Raw genomic sequence first — 17,339 nt, 5'->3', positions numbered from 1 at the left:
GGGTCCGCCCACCCCCTGCGAGCTCCAGAGGCGAGCATCCAAGAGAGGGCTCCCAGAGTCTCGAACTAGATTCTCTTCCAGTGTGGCTAAACGCAGCCCTTCTCCAGAGCACCCTGGCCGGGCCGGCACAGGCCTCCTCGGGGGGCTACAGCCTCCTACTAAGATCTGGACCCACCTGGCTTGAAATGAGATGTACTGCTTACCTGTGGGGGGCTTTGGGTGGGACTCCAGACACATCACAGCAAGATGCACCTTAAATAGCCCAGAAGCCAGAAGGTCGACCCCCGGCACTATAGGGTGGAGGGCGGTTGACTGGGGGTATTCTGGTGGCAGGAATGGAAGGGTGCTGGGGCTCCAGCACAGATCAGAAGTCAGGGACAGGATCCCCAAGATCCCCAGGCTCCACGGAGCTCTGTTTGCTGGGCATGCTGGAACCCCTGGCTCCTGAGGAAAACTGAGGCCACCCCACAGTTAGAAGGATTTAGCACTTGGCTGTTTTATTTCCTCAAGAGCAAGACAGACAGGAGGTAGGGCTGCAACCCAGCTCAGCACCATGTGGGCAGCTCCCGGCCCCGTGTGCCACCGCCACCTTATCTCCTGCCTCCACTGGGTACCCGCAAGTCAACCGAATTCCTGGCCTCTGGGATGTCGCCCTATGTGCCACTCGAGTTGGAGGAAGAAAGAGTCTCCCGGTCAAAGCAGAGTCTGAACAACCAGGCTGCGCACAGCTGGTGGCTGAGTGTTACCCGAGCTTCCTGCGTCCTGCCCAGCCTCAGACGGTCTTCCCCCGGCCCTCTGAGATAACTTCCTCTGGCTGCGCGCGCATGTACCACTCCACCCAGGAGCCATCATAGATGGCCACGTCGGGCTTGCCGCAGAGGTAGGCCCCAAGTGCCACATGGCAGGCTGTGACACCGGAGCCACATGTGGCCACCAGCGGCTGGGACAGGTCCACCTTCTTGTCCTGGAACAGGCGGCGGATGTCCTCGGGGCTCTTCTCCAGGCCCTCGTCTGTCAGGAAGTCCGTGAAGGGGATGTTCACGGTGCCAGGGATGTGGCCGGGTTCGATGCCTGTTGCAGGAGGGCAGGAACAAAGTGGGGGTTGGTATGAATGGCCCCCTGCACTCCCAGAGGCCCCCTCACAGCCACAGCCCGAAACCTTCTATACGCCTCATCTCTTATAGTCCGCACACCAGGAGACGCAGGCGCTCTGCACAGACATTTCCATTTTACAGACGGAGATGCTGAGGGTCAGCATCACCCAAGGTCCTGCAGCCAGCAAATTGCTGGCTGGAATCCGAACCTAAGACTCGACTCAGAGCCCCACTCTGCCACCCCGCCCCCCACCACCTCCTGATAACCGGCTATGCCTATGCGCATGGGGACAACAAAGACAAACAAGACCTCTGCCTTACTGGGGCCTACAGCACTCGCAGCCAAGGAGTTTTGATGTGGCCTGCCTGGCAGACAGGCAATCACCAAATAATTACAGGTGACATGGGTGTTACCAAAAGCCCCACGGGGTGCCATGGGGGCACATTATAAAAGATACTAATAGTAACAATACCCGCTGATGTTACTGAGGGCTCATGTTGTGCCAGGTACAGTTCTGAGCCCCGCGGCGTATTTTCTCCTTTCATCCTCCGCAAGCTCTATGCGAAAGAAATTACTATCCTCCGTTGGTACAGATGAGGAGACAAGGCACACGAAATCGCTCGCCCGAGTCTGGAGGGGGAGAGGGGCCCCAGAGCCTGTGCTGCTGACCAGCAGGCCGCACAACCTGGGAGGCGGGAGGGCCATAAAGCTTCTCTGAGAAAGCCCTGAAGGGAGAGGAGGATTCAGCCAGGTTGAGGGGTCTGGGTGGTGGGGGCTGAGCACCCCAGGCAGACGGAGTCCTTGGGGACAGAGGATGAAATCCCATGGTGCTTAGAGGGGTTAAAGGTGATCGTGGTGAAAGCCCAGACAGTAGGGAGGCCGAGGACCCAGGGGAACCAAGGGGCTGGGAGCCCCTCGGCAAGCCTGGATTAAGACTCGGGCTTCGACAGGACCACGAGGGGAAATCAGACTTCTGTCTTCAAAAGACCATTTTGATCGTAGCATGAAGAACCTGGGCAAGGCTGGTGACCATTCATTGAGAGGGTCAGCCCTTTACCCACATCTCTGGAAACTTGCCCTGGGCTCCCGACACACATTTCCTTTCCACCACTGGCCATTTCATTTCCACCATCCCCCACTAGGCAGTGTTACTGACATTCCCATTTTCATGCCAGGAACTGAGATTGGCAACAAAATGAACCCTCATAGTCAATGGGTCCAATTTTGGCCATTCTGACTCTAGGGCGGCTTCTTCCTTAGTTTCCCCTCACAGTGGGGTGACACTCCCACAGGGAGCTGCTGACCCATGTTGGTATCTATTCTCAGGACTTAGTGGACAGACAGCACTCTGAGTCCATGGCTGGCTGGAAGGCATCCTGCATCCCCACTTAACAGATGCAGAAACTGGGCTCAGTCAGAGTAATTACCTGGAGACCAGGCCGGAGAAAGGAAGAAAAGCAAGCTCTCAGCCCAGCATGGCCACAGTCGGAGCAAGGCTGTCCCCACACCTTGAACCCCACCAAGGCATGCTTCCTCCCCACGCTGGGCCGATGTGGCAAATTACAGGTGCACTGGCCAGTCTCAGGCTGTGGGGCGGGAATGATGGGACGGTGATCTCCTCCACTGATTCACATGGAGCTGCTACGCATACCAGCTGGGTCCACCTTGACAACAGGCCCGCTGGGTGCGCATCGTTATCCCCCATTTTACAGACGAGCAAGCATGACTGAGGTGAGCATTAATCACCTCTGTAAAGAGCCATAACCAGAGACGCACACGTTAATTGTATCACTTCCCATTTCTTGAGTGCATCCTGTGTGTGCAAACACGGAGCTGGCTGCTTTACACACTTGCTCTCATTTAACATTTGACCCCCACCACATCCTTTCTGTTCCATGTTCTGCTCCACTTCACATATGCAGAAGCAGCAGCTCAGAGATCAGGTGACCTGCCAGGTGTCACACAGCCAGTGCAGCCTGGGGGAGGGCTCTGAACCCAGGTCTGGCTCTGGCTTCCTGCCCTATGTTGCTCCATCCTCTCCCACTGGGGGCTGAGCTGCAGGACCCAACAGGTTCAAGGTGGCGTCCTTATTAGGCTGAACCATATGAAATTGCTGCCTGTGTAGGTTCAAAAACTGCTGGAGATGAGCAGTTTCATTTGGTTTGACCTAATGTCAATATTGCTCTGCAGGGACCTTCGGAATTTGCCAAACCTCTCTGAGGCACTGACTCCGTGCTAGCTACCAGCTTAGCCTTTAGGATGCACTGGGAGCATGGACCGTCCTTGCCCTGGGGCCATCTTAAACAGTGCTAGGACAGGGTGAGCCCAAGCTGCTCTGAAAGCACAGGACAGAAGATCCAACCCCGATGCCCCAACCCAGGGGCCTGGGGGATGCCATTCAGGGAGAGCTTCCCAGAGGAAGTAGCAAATTCCCTGCACTGCCCCCCGCCCCCTGAAGCGGGCAGGAGAGAAATGGCTTGGGAACAACCGCTCCCTGCGTTAAATGGACGGCCTCCCAAGTTCAGCTCCTGGCCGGCTGCTTCCTGAGACCTGGCAAGGTAGCCATTCTAAGGCTCCATTTCCTCCTCTGTACAACGACAACACCCACCGCTCGGCATCATTGAAAGGCTCACACCAAGGCGGCCACGGACCCCCCTGCTTTGTGGGGACCCCTCCCTACCTCCTACAGGGCTTTCCTGTGGGCTGTCTCCCTGGGGAAATCCAGCTCCCAGCAGAAGGTGCCGCCCCAGCCCAAGCCAGCAACCACCCTCTATTGGGTTTCTGCTCCCAGCTGGGGCAGCAACCTCACTCTCTCCTTACCGCCCTTCTGTCCTGCCCTCTGCAAGCCTTGGCCCCTGGGAGGGACTTTCCTGCCATTCAACGCCCTAGACTCCTCCTCTGCCCACCTCCATCACCCTCAGGGATGGCATAGCCCTGACCTGGCCTCATCCCTCTGGGGCTTTTCCCAAACCACCCCTCCCCTTCCGCAGTGACCCCCTACAGCCATACTGTTGGGGTGAGGCTGCTTGGGTTCTCACACTTATACAGGGCACCCTGGGTTCCCAAGGAATTTGGGGTAGTCATTGCCCCAAGCACGGATGGGGCTGGGGCAAGGATTATTGCCCCACTTGAGGATTAACGCCAGGGAGGCCCCCAGAATCCGGATCTCCCGGCCCTCTGCGCATTGCTGTTACCGTCTCGGGGCTCGGGCTCCGTGCCCCGGAACCGGCCGGTGGCGCGGGCGTCCACCACCTGGAAGCGCCGCGATTCGAGGTTCTCCTTGATGTCCTTGTACGTCTTGACGAAGGCGGGGTCCAGCGCGGCGTGGAACTCAGCGGGCGCGGGGCGGCTCTTGCCCGAGCTCAGCGGGAGGCCCTGGCGCAGCCAGTGGCGGAAGCCACCGTTCAGCAGCGACACGGCGCGGTGGCCGAAGGCGCGGAACATCCACCAGACGCGGGGCGCGGCGTAGAGGCCCTGGTCGCTGGCGTCGTAGACCACGACGTGGGTGGCGGCGCCCACGCCCAGGCGGCCCGCGTACTCGGCGAAGTGCGCCGCGCTGGGCAGCATGTGGTCGTAGGGCGACGTGCGGTCGCTGCATTGGTCGATGTCAAAGAACGCTGCGCCCGGGATGTGGCGCTCCTCGAACTCGCGGCGCGCGTCGCGGCCCAGCTTGGGCAGGTACCAGGAGGCGTCGAGCAGCTGCAGGGGCTGCCCGGCACGCGGGGCCCGCAGCGCCTCGGCCACCCACTGCGCCGACACCAGCGCGCGGAAGAGCTGCTGCGGGGCCATGGCGGCGGCGACACTGGGGCTGCAGGACTGGGCGACAGGGAGGATGTCAGGAGGGAATCAAGGAAGAGGTCGGCCCCGGGGACGAGAAACGGTGCTGGGGCTGGGGGCCGGGGCCTCATGGGAATAGTAGCTGGCACTCACTGAGTTCCTGCTGTGTGCCACTTAATCCTCACTACCTTAGGACACTGCGGGACACAGACTAGGTTCCCACTTATTTGCTGAGTAGCCTCCAGAGGTTTGGTATTGTTCTCATTGTTTCTCAGAGGACCCACTGGGGCTCAGAGAAGTGCACTAACTTGACCAAGGTCACCAGCTAAGCGTGGTGGTGCCAGCCTTCACACTAGCAGTCTGACACCAGAATCCAGACTTCTCACGGACATGCGCTCTGCAGGCCCTGGGAGCCCAGCAAGGTCAGATTCTGTCCCTTGAGCCTGAGCTTTCTCTCCTGACCTTCTTGCGGCAGCAGCAACAGTGACCTAGTGCCTCTCTCCCGCTCCCCTCCCCTCCCCCGCTGGCCAGCAGCTGAGAGTGTGCCAGCCCACCAGCCCACCAGTCCACCGTGACAGGTCAGCCCACAGCCTTCCAGCACCAGGAGGCTCCAAACGTGTTGAGCCCCTGTGCAGGGAGCCCCCAGTCCACTAGGTGCCTTTGTGCCGGCTAGAGAAAGGCAGAGTTCCCATGGGGCACATGGCCGCATGAGTGGGTCCACGCCGCACAACCCCTCAGCTGTGCACCCCCTGTGCAGAGAACAACCTCTACGTCCAGACCAGGCTGTCCTGCTGCCATTCTGTGGCGTGCTCCGGTCAGCCAGCCTTTGGTAGAGGGTGCATCAAGATGCCTGTTTTGTGAATGAGGCGACTGGCAGTTAGGGACATAAGCAAGCTCCTTACCCTTGGTCGCAGAGCTGGTCAGGGGCTGCTTCAGGATCTGAAGCCAGATTTCAGCTCCTGAGGCTGGACTTCTTCCCCAGCCCCAGGTCAACGATGACCAGGGCCTAATGAGTCCACAGTGGGATACCCTGTGCCCAGCCCCCTCCTACAGTCCCATCACAGGCTGGCTTTTAGGAACCCACTTCGTCTACACGGGAAGTGCGCTGGACAATGAGAAACTCTTGACTTTGCCAGGCCCTGATGGTAAAGATGGGCCACAGGCCTGCTCAAGAGACAACAGAACTGAGGAAAGTCTGGAGTGCAGTGTGAGCAGAGGGGCCATGACCTTAGCCTGAGGGGGGAGCAGAAGGAGTGGGAAGGCTTCCTGGAGGAGGGGGAAGTCCAAACCGATCTGACCTTTTCAGGGACCCAGGAAACGGAAGCTTGACCTTCAGGATGAGGAGGCTGCCGAGGGGGCTCTGGCTGAGGGGCAATCCCAGTCTCGGTGGGGGTTCCCCACAGCTGGATAATGCTGGGAGATGCCACAGGCCGCTTCTTGAAGGACCCATTGAGAGCCACCACAGCCCCGCCCCCCCACCATTCTTGGGGCTCCTTGTTTTCTTCCCCAAGGATCCATTTAGAGTAGAAAGAACCTTGGTTTGGGAGCCAGAGGCCCCCAAAGTCAGCACAAATCCCAAGTAAGTCCGGTGCTTAACGGGCTGTGTGAGGTCCGGCCTGTTCGGCTCCTGGGCTGTGTCCATTGGGCTTCCGACCCTCACCTCTTAGAGGGAAGATGAAATCATGAATGTAGAGGGGCCATCATTATGCACTGCACGTGGCTGGTTTTAATAATCATTAAAAACAGTCTAATAAAAATCCCATTCTTTCTTCAACGTTGCTCTCATAGGTGGCCTTTGAACGGACAGCAGCTAATGCAGAATTAGGATTTCAGGATAGGGTGGGACTTCAGAGGTTGGAGGTCATCCTGCCCCACCCTCCCTGCTGGATTGGCAGTTCTCACAAGGGACTGCCGGAGGTAGAGGGTCTGGGAGAGCAGGCTGTGTGTCTAGAAGGGCAAAGGGCGAAGGGCAAAGGGCGGGGACCAGGTCGCTGTGTGCTGGGCAGGCCTGGACCACTGCAGGTGGGGATGCTGTGGGAGTGAAGGACTCCAGGACAGAAAGGACAGCCCTGGGCCCACCTCGGGATCCCCTAGCACACACCTGCACTCGGGGACGTGGGAGTGCCAGGCCGCCATCTGGGGTTGGCCCTGCAAGAGTAGGGCTCCACTGAGCCTGGGTGTTCCTCGAGGACTTGCCCAGCCTCGTCGGTCCCGGGACCCCTCTGCCCCCCGACTGCACAGCACAGAGCTCAGAGGATGCGCTGGGCAAATGTTCCCAAAGCATGAATTTTTGCAACTTCCTGTGAGAATATAATTATTTCAGAATAAAAAGAAATTTTAAAAGGAAGATGAGAAAAGCACCCCAGGCATATGGAACAGCACAGGCAGACAGCCGAGTAGGGGCAGGGGTGTCCCACCAGCTTGCAAAGAACTAGTTGCTGGATTCCCAGGAATTATGCCAACCGGTTGTTAAACACAGCCATTGTTAAAAATTAAATCATATAAACACAATTAAATAGGTTAAATTAAAACCAAAGGCAGTTTTTCAGAAGTTTGAGGCTTTGGCGCTGAGCAAGGGAAAACCAAGGCAGCCGGTGACACACGGGGCTTCAGATCTGGGAGGACAACAGGCTGCCTCAACTCCACCACGTGTCCCCAGCGACTGGCTCGGCCAGCCTCTCTCCCTGGTCTTTAAATAAGCTCCTGGCCTACCGCGCAGGCCTCTTGTGGGAAGTAGGAACACCGTCCGAGTACCCAGCAAAGTGCCTCACCAAGCAGGCCTTGACACACGTTAGTTTCATTACACTCCGGGCACTTCTTTGCCAGTTTCTCCTCCTGGAGCCTCTGGGTCAGCTGGCCTCTTTCCTTGGCCTCTCTGTCCGGCTTTATGAGTTCTCCTCCCTCCCGCCCGCCCTCTCTTGCGCCACCCGATGATCCCCACCCCCACGCACGGCTCCCCACCCGCCACTCACCCAGACCTCCCCCTGCAGGCCTCCCCAGGCTGCCGCGCATGGCCATCCTTAGGGCGAACCGAGGGGCGCGCCTTTCCTCCCAGCCTGCGGCCGCCTCCTCCGCTCAGGCCCCGCGGGGGAGCCCCTCGCCGCGCACCCCACCGATCCACCGCCCCCTAAGGACAGGCCAGCGCGACGCCGCAGCAGTTACCCAGGTCTCGGGCTCCCGGCTTCCGGGCTTGGCCATGGCCCCGGCGGCAGGGCACCCCCTCCCCGCGCCCGCAGCCGTCCCCTCCTCTCGCCACCAACCTGCGGCGGGCCAAAGGGAGGAGACTCCGGCACAGCCCACCGCTGCGGCCACTCGGAGCCGCCGCTGCCCCGCGCCTTCCACTGGCCGGGCCGGGGGGACGCCCGCGCCGCCACGCTCTGCCCCGCGCCCGGCCAGCGCCGCCCCGCGCCCCCGGCGGGTCCCCGGGGCTCTGAGAGGCGCGGCGCACTGGTGGGCAGCGCGGGGCGGGCGCGGCTGGGCGGGGACCGCGCGGGGGCGCGGCGGGCGGCGCTCTGTCCCCCCTCGGGCGGCGACGCTATGGTGTGGGCCGGCCGGGTTGTTGTGGGCTCTGGCTTTGAACGCGCCAACTTCTCCAGCGGGCAGGGCGAGCTCCAGCGCGGCGGCGAGGGCGAGTGAGTGCGGCGGGGTGGGGGCGGCGGCAGGCCGCTCGGGATTGGGCCGCTGGCCAGGCCACCTGCGATCCAGGGGAAAGTCCCCGTAACGAGAGCAGGTCGGGGTGCTCCGGGAAGCCCGGACCCAACTTGGGCACAGGGCACGGAGCCGGGGCTGGACTAGCGCATTCTGGAGGCGGGCGAGCGCAGGCTGCCGCGAGGCGGTGGGCGGGTTTGCTAGAGGCGCGGACCCTCCCCCGCGCGCCCACTCCCCTGCCTTCCCGGGAAAGCGGGCTCCAGGCCCGAGTTGCCATCTCTCCCCAATCTTGAGCCTCTTTTCGCTGCTCTTTTCTGGCACGATCCCGAGGGCGAATACTATAGCTTCTTGGGCCTGTCGCCCTCCCAGCCAGCTCCCGAATGGAGCCCTCCGCAGCTCAAGCCCCACCCCCTCCTGCGCGGGAGGGACCCAGGGAGGGGCGGAGCAGGCTTGTCCTGGGGAAACTTTGAACCTACCCCACTGCACGCCCCAGCCCCACGGGGTTGCTGTAAACAGGTGCGGCAGGGAAAAAGCTCGTCCTGCCAGGCCCCACTCCACTGCACATACAGCTTCATTCCAGTCTCTTTCCTAGTTCCCATCCGCGCCAGGTGACGTGCAGAGCTGAAAGCATGGTTCACCAGGTCCTCTACCGGGCGCTGGTGTCCACCAAGTGGCTGGCGGAGTCCGTCCGGGCTGGCAAGCTGGGGCCTGGCCTGCGGGTGCTGGACGCGTCCTGGTACTCCCCCGGCACCCGCGAGGCCCGCAAGGAGTACTTAGAGCGCCATGTGCCCGGCGCCTCCTTCTTTGACATAGAGGAGTGCCGGAACGCGGCGTCGCCCTATGAGATGATGCTGCCCAGCGAGGCGGGCTTCGCCCACTACGTGGGCCGCCTGGGCATCAGCAACGACACGCACGTGGTGGTGTATGATGGTGACGACCTGGGCAGCTTCTACGCGCCTCGGGTCTGGTGGATGTTTCGTGTGTTTGGCCACCGCACGGTGTCTGTGCTCAATGGTGGCTTCCGGAACTGGCTGAAGGAGGGCCACCCGGTGACATCTGAGCCCTCACGCCCAGAGCCGGCCATCTTCAAAGCCACACTGGACCGCTCCCTGCTCAAGACCTACGAGCAGGTGCTGGAGAACCTGAAATCTAAGAGGTTCCAGCTGGTGGATTCACGTTCCCAGGGGCGGTACCTGGGAACTGAGCCAGAGCCAGACGCAGTAGGTAGGTGTCCCAGAGGGTGGGTGGTCCCTGGGGAGTCATGCTCAGTGGAAGGATGGGGAGTAAGGATGTCTGGGACCCTCTCCTGTTTTGCCCTCAGTTCCCCCCATGTGGGTCTCAGTCTTTCCATCTGTAAAATGAGAGGTTAGAGCTAAGCCTAAAGGCTTTTTCAGCTCTGATGCATGAGGACCTGTGTATGTGTTCCCATAGCTATGTGCGTGTTCCCATAGCTACACGCTAACAAGCAACCTAGCATCTGTATGGGGTGGCATCTGCAGAGAGGACTGGTGACACATCCACCCACATCCGTGCCCAGACACTAGCTCCCTCATGCCCAGGGCTGTGTCCATGAGCCAACACATGCATTGCTACACAGAAGGACACCTAGCTTCTCAGGGCCTCTCCAGCTCCCCAGAAACCCTTATGGACATCAACAATGCCCTTCTCCCAGCACCCCTCCCTCTGCAGCTCTCCGGGGCCCCCCTGACCGTTCCAAACAGCTGCAGCCTGCCTCAGAGCCGTAACAGCAGCTGCCATTTCATGCTAAGCCCTTGACGCTGCATTATCTCATCTAACAAAGCTTAATATCCCCATTTTAGACGGGAGGACTCTGAGGTGCCAGGACATTAAGTTCTCACACAGTTAAGTGGCAGAGTTGGGATTTGAACCCAGCACTGCCTAGTTTCAAACGAATGCTCTAAAGCAGCATGCACCACCATTCTGCCCCACGCCCAGCTCCCAGGCCAGGAGGGAGCCCCTCTGCCAGGCATCGGCAGGGAGTGGGCTCCGGAGTCCTCTCCTATGGACAAAGGGGAGGCTGGAGGTGGGAGGGGCCTCAGGAGAGGAAACGCTGGGTTCTGGAATCTCCTAACAGAACCGCAGAGATCTCACCCTCGCTCCTGCTGGTTGCCCTCCAGCCCCTGCCTGGGCACCTCTGATGGCCAGGACCTCACTGCTCTGGGGGCCCCTGGTGGTCCAGGCTGCCCTGAGCCCCTGGGGTGGCTGGCACTTCCTGGGGCAGTGGCTCTGTCCTCAGTCGACTGCTCTGGGGAATCTAAGTCCTGTGCAACATTTTGCCTAACTTGTTAAAAAACGTCTCTTCCTTTCTGTGCGGGGAGGGGGGGGGGCACCGAGAGGAAGGGTCCGGTCAAGGCTGCTGGTTAGCGGCAGGGCAGAGCAAGGAGAGCGCCGGGCTCTGCCTCCCCATCGTGCTTTTCCCAGGCCCCGTGTTTGCCTTGCTGGGCTTGCTGGAGGCCTGGAGTTGAAGATCCAAGTTCGTTGGGCACCTTGCAGAGACTCCTGACGCAGAACTCCAGCAGCCCCCTTGGGCCCTCTCTCCTGGGGACTTCGGCTGCCGCTGTGGGAGGAACGGGCACTAGTTTCTTCAGCTGCCTCCCAGCTTGCCCTGCAGCAACCTGAGAGTAAGAGGAGGGAGAGTGTGCAGATGCCAGGCCAGTCTCCCCGCTCCCATTGTAGGGCTCAGAGAGGGGCAACAGCCTGCCCCAGGAATGCCTCCTCAAGCCCCAAATTCTAAAGTCCCTCCCCCAGTCCCCATCTGGAGTGCGGGGATCCTGATTTGAGCTCAGCTCCTCCTTTGTGGTGGGACCTCAGTCTAATTGCTTGGCCTCTCTGGGTCCCTTATAAGAAACGAGAAGAGTGAGGCCCCCCCCCATCCGGCTGTGGGTTTATTTCAGTGCAGCAGTGGCTGGAGGAGTGTCCTGAGAACTGCAAAGGCCAGGGCCACCGGGAAAGGCCTGGAGGACATGGCACTTCCCTCCCTCCTTCTCTGAGAGGCTCTGCTGGCCTCCTGCACGAGACATTTGGATGCAGAGGCGCACCAGGCTCTGCTGAGTTCGTGGTCCCCAGGTTGGGCTGGGATCTGGGAGGTCCCCCCGTGGGCTTAACGGTCCAGATGTAACACCCAGGGGAGTGTGAGTGGCAGGCAGGCCCCAGGCAGCCCTGGGAGGAGTGACCCCCAGGAGGAGCTGGATGCGGGGCCTCAGAAAACCGCCAACCCCTTCTGCTGACCGTAGGCAAGCAGCTTCCCCTCGGGCCTCAGTTTCTCTGCTCCGGTGCTTGTGGTCCTGTTCATGAGGGGTGCAAGGTGGGAGAGTCAGCCAGACCTGAGTTCATGCCCTGGTGTGGCACTTGTGTGTGGCCTCAGGCGAGTCACCTCACCTTTGAACCCTTCTCCTTAATGAAAGGAACCCTGTGCACCTTCCAGGAGCTGTGGGGGAGGAGAGAACGGAGGTGGGAGTTGATCCACTCAGCATCTTTCTCAACCTTATTCTCCTTTCCTCCCCCCTCGGGGTCAGTGAGGGTGAAGAGGGAGGGTATTGGCCGCCTAATGAGCACTTTCATTTGTGGACTCCTTTATGCACATCCTCTCCTTGCCACCTACAGCGGCCCTGCAGGGGAGGCAGCGGGTCGGAACCTGTCCCACATTGCAGGTGGGGATGGGAGCACAGAGTGGCCAAGACGTAACCCCAGTTGGCAGCCATCAAAGCGTGGCTGTTTCTCAAGGCCACTGCTGTGAGCAAACACAGGGACAGGGGAAAGGTCACAGCTCCACGGTGCTGGTGTCCTTTCATGGGATCCTGGGGCCCCTCTGCCTGTCTCTCCCTCCTGGGTCGGGGGCTGCCCACTGGGGCCACCTGCACTGGATTCCTTAGTGGCTTTAGGAGGAAAGCAAGAAAGAGCCAAACAGGCTTTCCTGGCCTTGAAAACTCAGCTCGCTCAGTGACCTGAGGGATGTCTACTCATGCACTTGTCTGGCATCTTCTTGGCCAGAGTTGGACCACAAAGTCCCAGACCTCTGAGCGGCTGAGGAACCTGAGAGGTCATCTCATCCATTCCCGGCCTCGGCCCCCTTTCCCAGCAAGGCTCAGGGTGGTCAAAGAACGCAGTCTTTGGGGTGGGACAGACCTGAATTCACTTTACACACCTTTGCTGTGTGTCCTAAGGCAAGTCACCTCACCTCTCTGAGCCTAGGCTCCCCATTGGTGGCAGGAGGATAATCTCCCCAGCTTTGTGAGGATTGAGGAAGATAAAGTTCTTGAGATCATCATTGTCTGGGCACCTGGTGCCCGAGATTATGAGCATGGTGGCCTGCCTGCTGGGGGTAGGGAAAGCCACGAGCCTGCAGCTGAAGCTGGATTTGGGAGAAGAACGGTAGGAGCCCCTGGCTTCTGGGCCCTGTGTGTCTTCCCTCCGGTGGCTCTGCTCCAAGGTTCTCTGGGCCAGGTTCATCCGGCCTTCCCCACACGCAGGCAGTCAGTTCCTGCTCATTTGAATTCTTCAGCCAGGGCCTGAGCCCCTGCTGGCAGAGATGGAAGGAGGACCCCTCCTCCCGAGGCGGCCGAGTGTGGGGGGCCGGAGCCTACGGGACCCCTGACTTCTTTACTCGGCAGAGGTGCCTTTGATGTAACCAGATGGGCTGTTTCATCGGGGGTGGGGGACGAAACAACACAGCATTCAGGACTGAACGACCGCGGGCGCTTTTGAACGCACTTAAATCCGGCCCATCGTCTGGATGCCGAAACATTTTGAAGTTGGGTTTCTTGGCAAAGAACACCCTCGAGGCCAACACATCAAGTGTTCCTCACTGCCTGGGTCCGCACACGTCCCATCTCAGATTAGCTTCCAGACAAAAAGATGAAATCACAACAGGAGGAAATCGCTGTAATTTTCTAAGTGGGGCCATCTGTTCAATCGAAGGCCAGTGAATTCCGGAACCCGCTTTGAACGTGGGGAGAGGGGAATGGGATGTGGCTCTGTGACTGCACGTCGACGGTGTGCCAGGGTCACTGGGGTCTTCTCCCTACGGGAGCTGACTTCCCCACAAGCCTGAGGGCTAGGGGGGTTGTCTCCCCACTTCACAGATGGGGAAACTGAGGCTGAGAGGTGCAGGGCCAGCATGGCTGCAGACTGCCCTACTGTGTGCCCTGTCACTCTGGCCAGTTTCTCTCCCTCCCAGTGCCACCCACACTGGTCCTGCCTTGCCCCGTGGTTCGATTTAATGGGGTGGTGGGGAATTTTGGAGGAAAGGGAGCCCAGAGAGACGCCCAGAGCTGCCTCAGTGCCCACTGCCTGGGTGGGGGCTGCTCGAGGAGGAGAGCAGTGACCTGGGTCTGCCGGCGCTGGACCGAGGCCCTGACCCCGTGGGCAGTGCCAGCTCTGGCAGCGGCCCAGTCCCCTGTGCCCCACTTACTGACTGTTCTGGAGCCAGATTTGGTAGAAGGGCCTCACTGGGTGCAGAGACAGTTCCAGCGTGGACCCCCGAGCCAGCCTAGACCCTCATTCTGCTTCCATCCAAGCCTCTCAGGGTTGGTAGCAGGGGCCTGTAGGGCCTGCACTGCCCCCATTCTCACCTGCCCCCCAGGGTGGGTGGGCTGGCCTCAGGACTGAGAAGTGACATGACTTGCTTAAGGTCACCCTGATGATAAGTGGCAGAGCTGGGATTTTTTTTTTTTTTGGTGAGGAAGATTGGCCCTGAGCTAACATCTGTTGCCAGTCTTCCTCCTTTTGCTTGAGAAAGATTGTCCCTGAGCTAACATCTGTGCCAGTCTTCCTCTATTTTGTATGTGGGATGCTGCCACAGCATGGCTTGATGAGCAGCGTGCAGGTCCACACCCAGGGTCCCAACCCACGAACCCCAGGCCAGGGCAGCAGAGTGTGCGAACTTAACCACTCTGCCACCGGGCTGGCCCGAGAGCTGGGATTGGAACTTATGTTTAACACCAGGTCACATGCTCTTTCTACAACTGTGTGCTTAACAGGAACCCACGGGACTCGGTTTGGTCCTGGGTCTGTCTTTACCTCTCTGTGTGGCCTTACGCGAGCTGTTTCATTCTGCTGAGCCTCAGTGTATTTGTCTGTGAAATGGAGTGACATTATACGTCATGAATTATGTGGCTGTCCGTCTCACACCTGTCTTCCTTGCTAGACTAATTCCCCTGCGAGCCCGGGCCATGTCTCTCCCTTTCACCCCTGTGTTCTCAGCAATGGGCACAGCACGGCATATTTGCATTTATCATCTTATTTCCTCTTCTCAAGAGCCCTGTGAGATAGGTACGTACCACAGAGCCCATTTTACAGATGAGAACACTGAGGTCAGAGAAGTGAAGTGGTTTGCCCAGGGGAAAGGGCAGTAAATAGTAGAGCTGATACTCACACCTCTCAAGCAGGTAGGATGGTGGACATTCCTCCTTCAAGGCTGGTTTTGGGGGAGGGGACACTCTGTCTTAAGTCGTGAGCACTGAATGTAGGTAGGGCCAGGAATAAACTGAGCTCCAAGAAGGGCAAAGACATTATTTTTATTTGCGCAGCGCTCTATCCTTATATCCAGGACAGGTGGCAGCCTCTGGGCCCCACTCGCCCCCACCCCCGTGTTCCTCCTAACCCTGTCCTGCCCTTTGTCCTCTGCCCCTGCCCAGGACTGGAGCCAGGCCACATCCGAGGCTCGGTCAACATGCCGTTCATGGACTTCCTGACGGAGGACGGCTTCGAGAAGAGCCCAGAGGAGCTCCGTGCGATGTTCGAGGCCAAGAAGGTGAACCTCGAGCAGCCTCTCATTGCCACCTGCCGGAAGGGTGTCACTGCCTGCCACATTGCCCTGGCCGCCTACCTCTGTGGCAAGCCCGACGTGGCCATCTACGACGGCTCCTGGTCCGAGTGGTTCCGCCGGGCCCCGCCGGAGACCCGGGTGTCCCAGTGGAAGGGCGGGAAGGCCTGAGCGGTGGGCTCTCCTCCCACGGCCCGTGACTCCCGTGCTTAGTGACCCCAGCGTGACCTGCCACTGGGTCATGCTCTCCAGCAGAGGAGACTGACACGTGGTAGGATTGCTGTCAAGCCCCCCTTCCCCTGGCAGCACTGGAATAAACTTGGCCTTTTCCCAGGAGCTGTGTTTGCCTGTCTCTCCCTGGTTCCATCCTTGCCCCACCCTTCTGTCTCCTTCCTGTTCCTTAGACCCCCACCGAGGAGAGAAACCTCCGTGGCAGCCCCCAGCTGGGGAAGCCACACTGAAGACACCACTCGATTATTTAGTTTTTGCAAAGGAAGCCGCTTCTTGTCCCACGTCAGGCGGAGGGTGCTGGGACCTACCTGGAAGGGGTACCGGGAGGCCAGAGAGAGGGGAGACCACGGCTAGCCAGGCACCAACCCCTCTGCCAGGCCAGCCCTCTGGGTGGGCGGGATGGGACGGGGGGCAGCTGGCCTTCCAGATGGGCGTTCAAAGAGGTGTCACACAGCAAAGGCCCCGGGGCCTCTCCGAAGAGGCGATGCTCAGAAGCAGCCCAAAGGAAGGTGGACTCTGCCTGGGTGCCCTTCCTGGCTTAGAATAAGACCCTTTTATTCTGGGAGCGATGGGGCAAGGTGCTGGAGAAGCAGTTCAGCGCCCGGGGAGGGTCTTAGAGCTCGGGCGGTGTGATGTGAACCAGGAAGCTACAGGAGAAGAAAAACCTGGTGGACCGGCCCCATGTGCCTGGCTTTCGAGCTTCCCAGAAACATTTCTCGAAGCCCTCCTTTGGGGCTGTGAGATGACTCCAGACCCCACCTACTGGGGATCCCCTGCTCCTGCCGTCCAGCCTTCCTGGGTTAACACACGGCCCTGGAGGGCAGGGACCGAGTCCGGCGGTGCTATGCCGCAGCCTCCAGCTGGACATCGGGGCAATTGGGCGCTCAGTGAGAGCTGAGGAGGCTGGCTCAGGGGCTGGTGTGTTGGGTCGGGGGCTGATGGCCCTTGGGGTCTGCAGTGGAAGAGGGCTAGAGCCTTTGGTCTTCAGTCTGGGTGGCTGTCCCCTTTCACCTCCATGCAGTCCTCATGCCAGCTTTAGGTCTCTTACTGGAGCCTTGAGGGGCCAAAGAGCCGGCCTCGGCGGATGACTCCTCCTCCTCGCCCTCCTCTTCCTGCTCCTCCAATCCCAGAGATCACTTGGTCAACACGTTTGTTTATTGAGCACCTGCTGTGAGCCGGGCGCTGGTGCAGATGCTGGGGACATGGCAGTGAATACAGTCACCTCCCCACTCGCATGTGGTTTCCATCCCACTGGGGGAAAGAATAAATACGTATCTAGTGTGTCAGGTGGTGACAAGCACTATGGGAGAAAAGATGGGGGATTGGGGAGTGGGGGGGTGGTTAGGATGATTTTGTAAAGGGTGGTCTGGGAAGATGAACAGAGTGCTGAAGGAGGTGAAAAAGAAAGTCATGGGCAAAGATATCCGGGCAAAGAAAGCTTCAGCAGAGGGAACGGCTATGCAAAGGCCCTGAGGCAGGACTGTGCTTGGTGTGGTCAAGAACCAGAGAAGGCCAGCATGGCTGGGGCCAAGGGAGCCATCAGGAGACTGGGAGGAGCTGAGGTCAGTGAAAGGGGTGGGGGTGGGGGCATGGATAGGGCCTTGCAGATAAATGGAAGGACTTTAAGGTTTTACTCTGGTTGAGGTGGGAAGCTACCAGAAGGTCTTGATCTGAGAGGTGACATGATCCAACAAAGGTTTAACAGAATCGCTTGGCTGCTGAGGTGAGAAAAGACTGTAAGGGGATCTGATGGACAGACTCCAGGGGGATCCCCATGAGATCCACCTTCTGACGTGCACGCCCT

General features: G+C 59.6%; 2 protein-coding genes across 11 annotated transcripts; one reads left to right on the top strand and one right to left on the bottom strand.

Annotated features, from left to right (window-relative positions):
* Window positions 1-471: 471 nt before the first annotated feature.
* MPST (mercaptopyruvate sulfurtransferase) lies at window positions 472-8,346 on the bottom strand. Of its 10 annotated transcripts, none has more exons than XM_070600304.1 (4): window positions 8,133-8,155; window positions 6,974-7,172; window positions 4,290-4,911; window positions 472-1,071 (listed from the first exon to the last, which is right to left on the bottom strand). In XM_070600304.1, exons 2-4 carry the CDS (start codon window positions 7,154-7,156, stop codon window positions 773-775), a joined length of 1,104 nt encoding a protein of 367 aa, XP_070456405.1. In that variant the 5' UTR covers window positions 7,157-7,172; window positions 8,133-8,155; the 3' UTR covers window positions 472-772. The 10 variants fall into 10 exon arrangements, with proteins under 10 accessions (XP_070456405.1, XP_070456404.1, XP_070456408.1 ...); XM_070600303.1 differs by having other exon boundaries at window positions 8,035-8,154; XM_070600307.1 differs by having other exon boundaries at window positions 4,290-6,534; window positions 8,035-8,141.
* Window positions 8,347-8,351: 5 nt separating this feature from the next.
* Window positions 8,352-15,640, top strand: TST (thiosulfate sulfurtransferase). The gene is made up of 3 exons (XM_070600312.1): window positions 8,352-8,504; window positions 9,113-9,744; window positions 15,177-15,640. The coding sequence occupies exons 1-3, from the start codon at window positions 8,410-8,412 to the stop codon at window positions 15,473-15,475; spliced, it is 1,026 nt and encodes a 341-aa protein (XP_070456413.1). The 5' UTR covers window positions 8,352-8,409; the 3' UTR covers window positions 15,476-15,640.
* Window positions 15,641-17,339: the final 1,699 nt, after the last annotated feature.

This window comes from Equus przewalskii, chromosome 29, assembly GCF_037783145.1.
Source record: "Equus przewalskii isolate Varuska chromosome 29, EquPr2, whole genome shotgun sequence".
Taxonomy (NCBI): Eukaryota; Metazoa; Chordata; class Mammalia; order Perissodactyla; family Equidae; genus Equus; species Equus przewalskii.
This window is presented reverse-complemented; position numbering and strand designations above follow the sequence as displayed.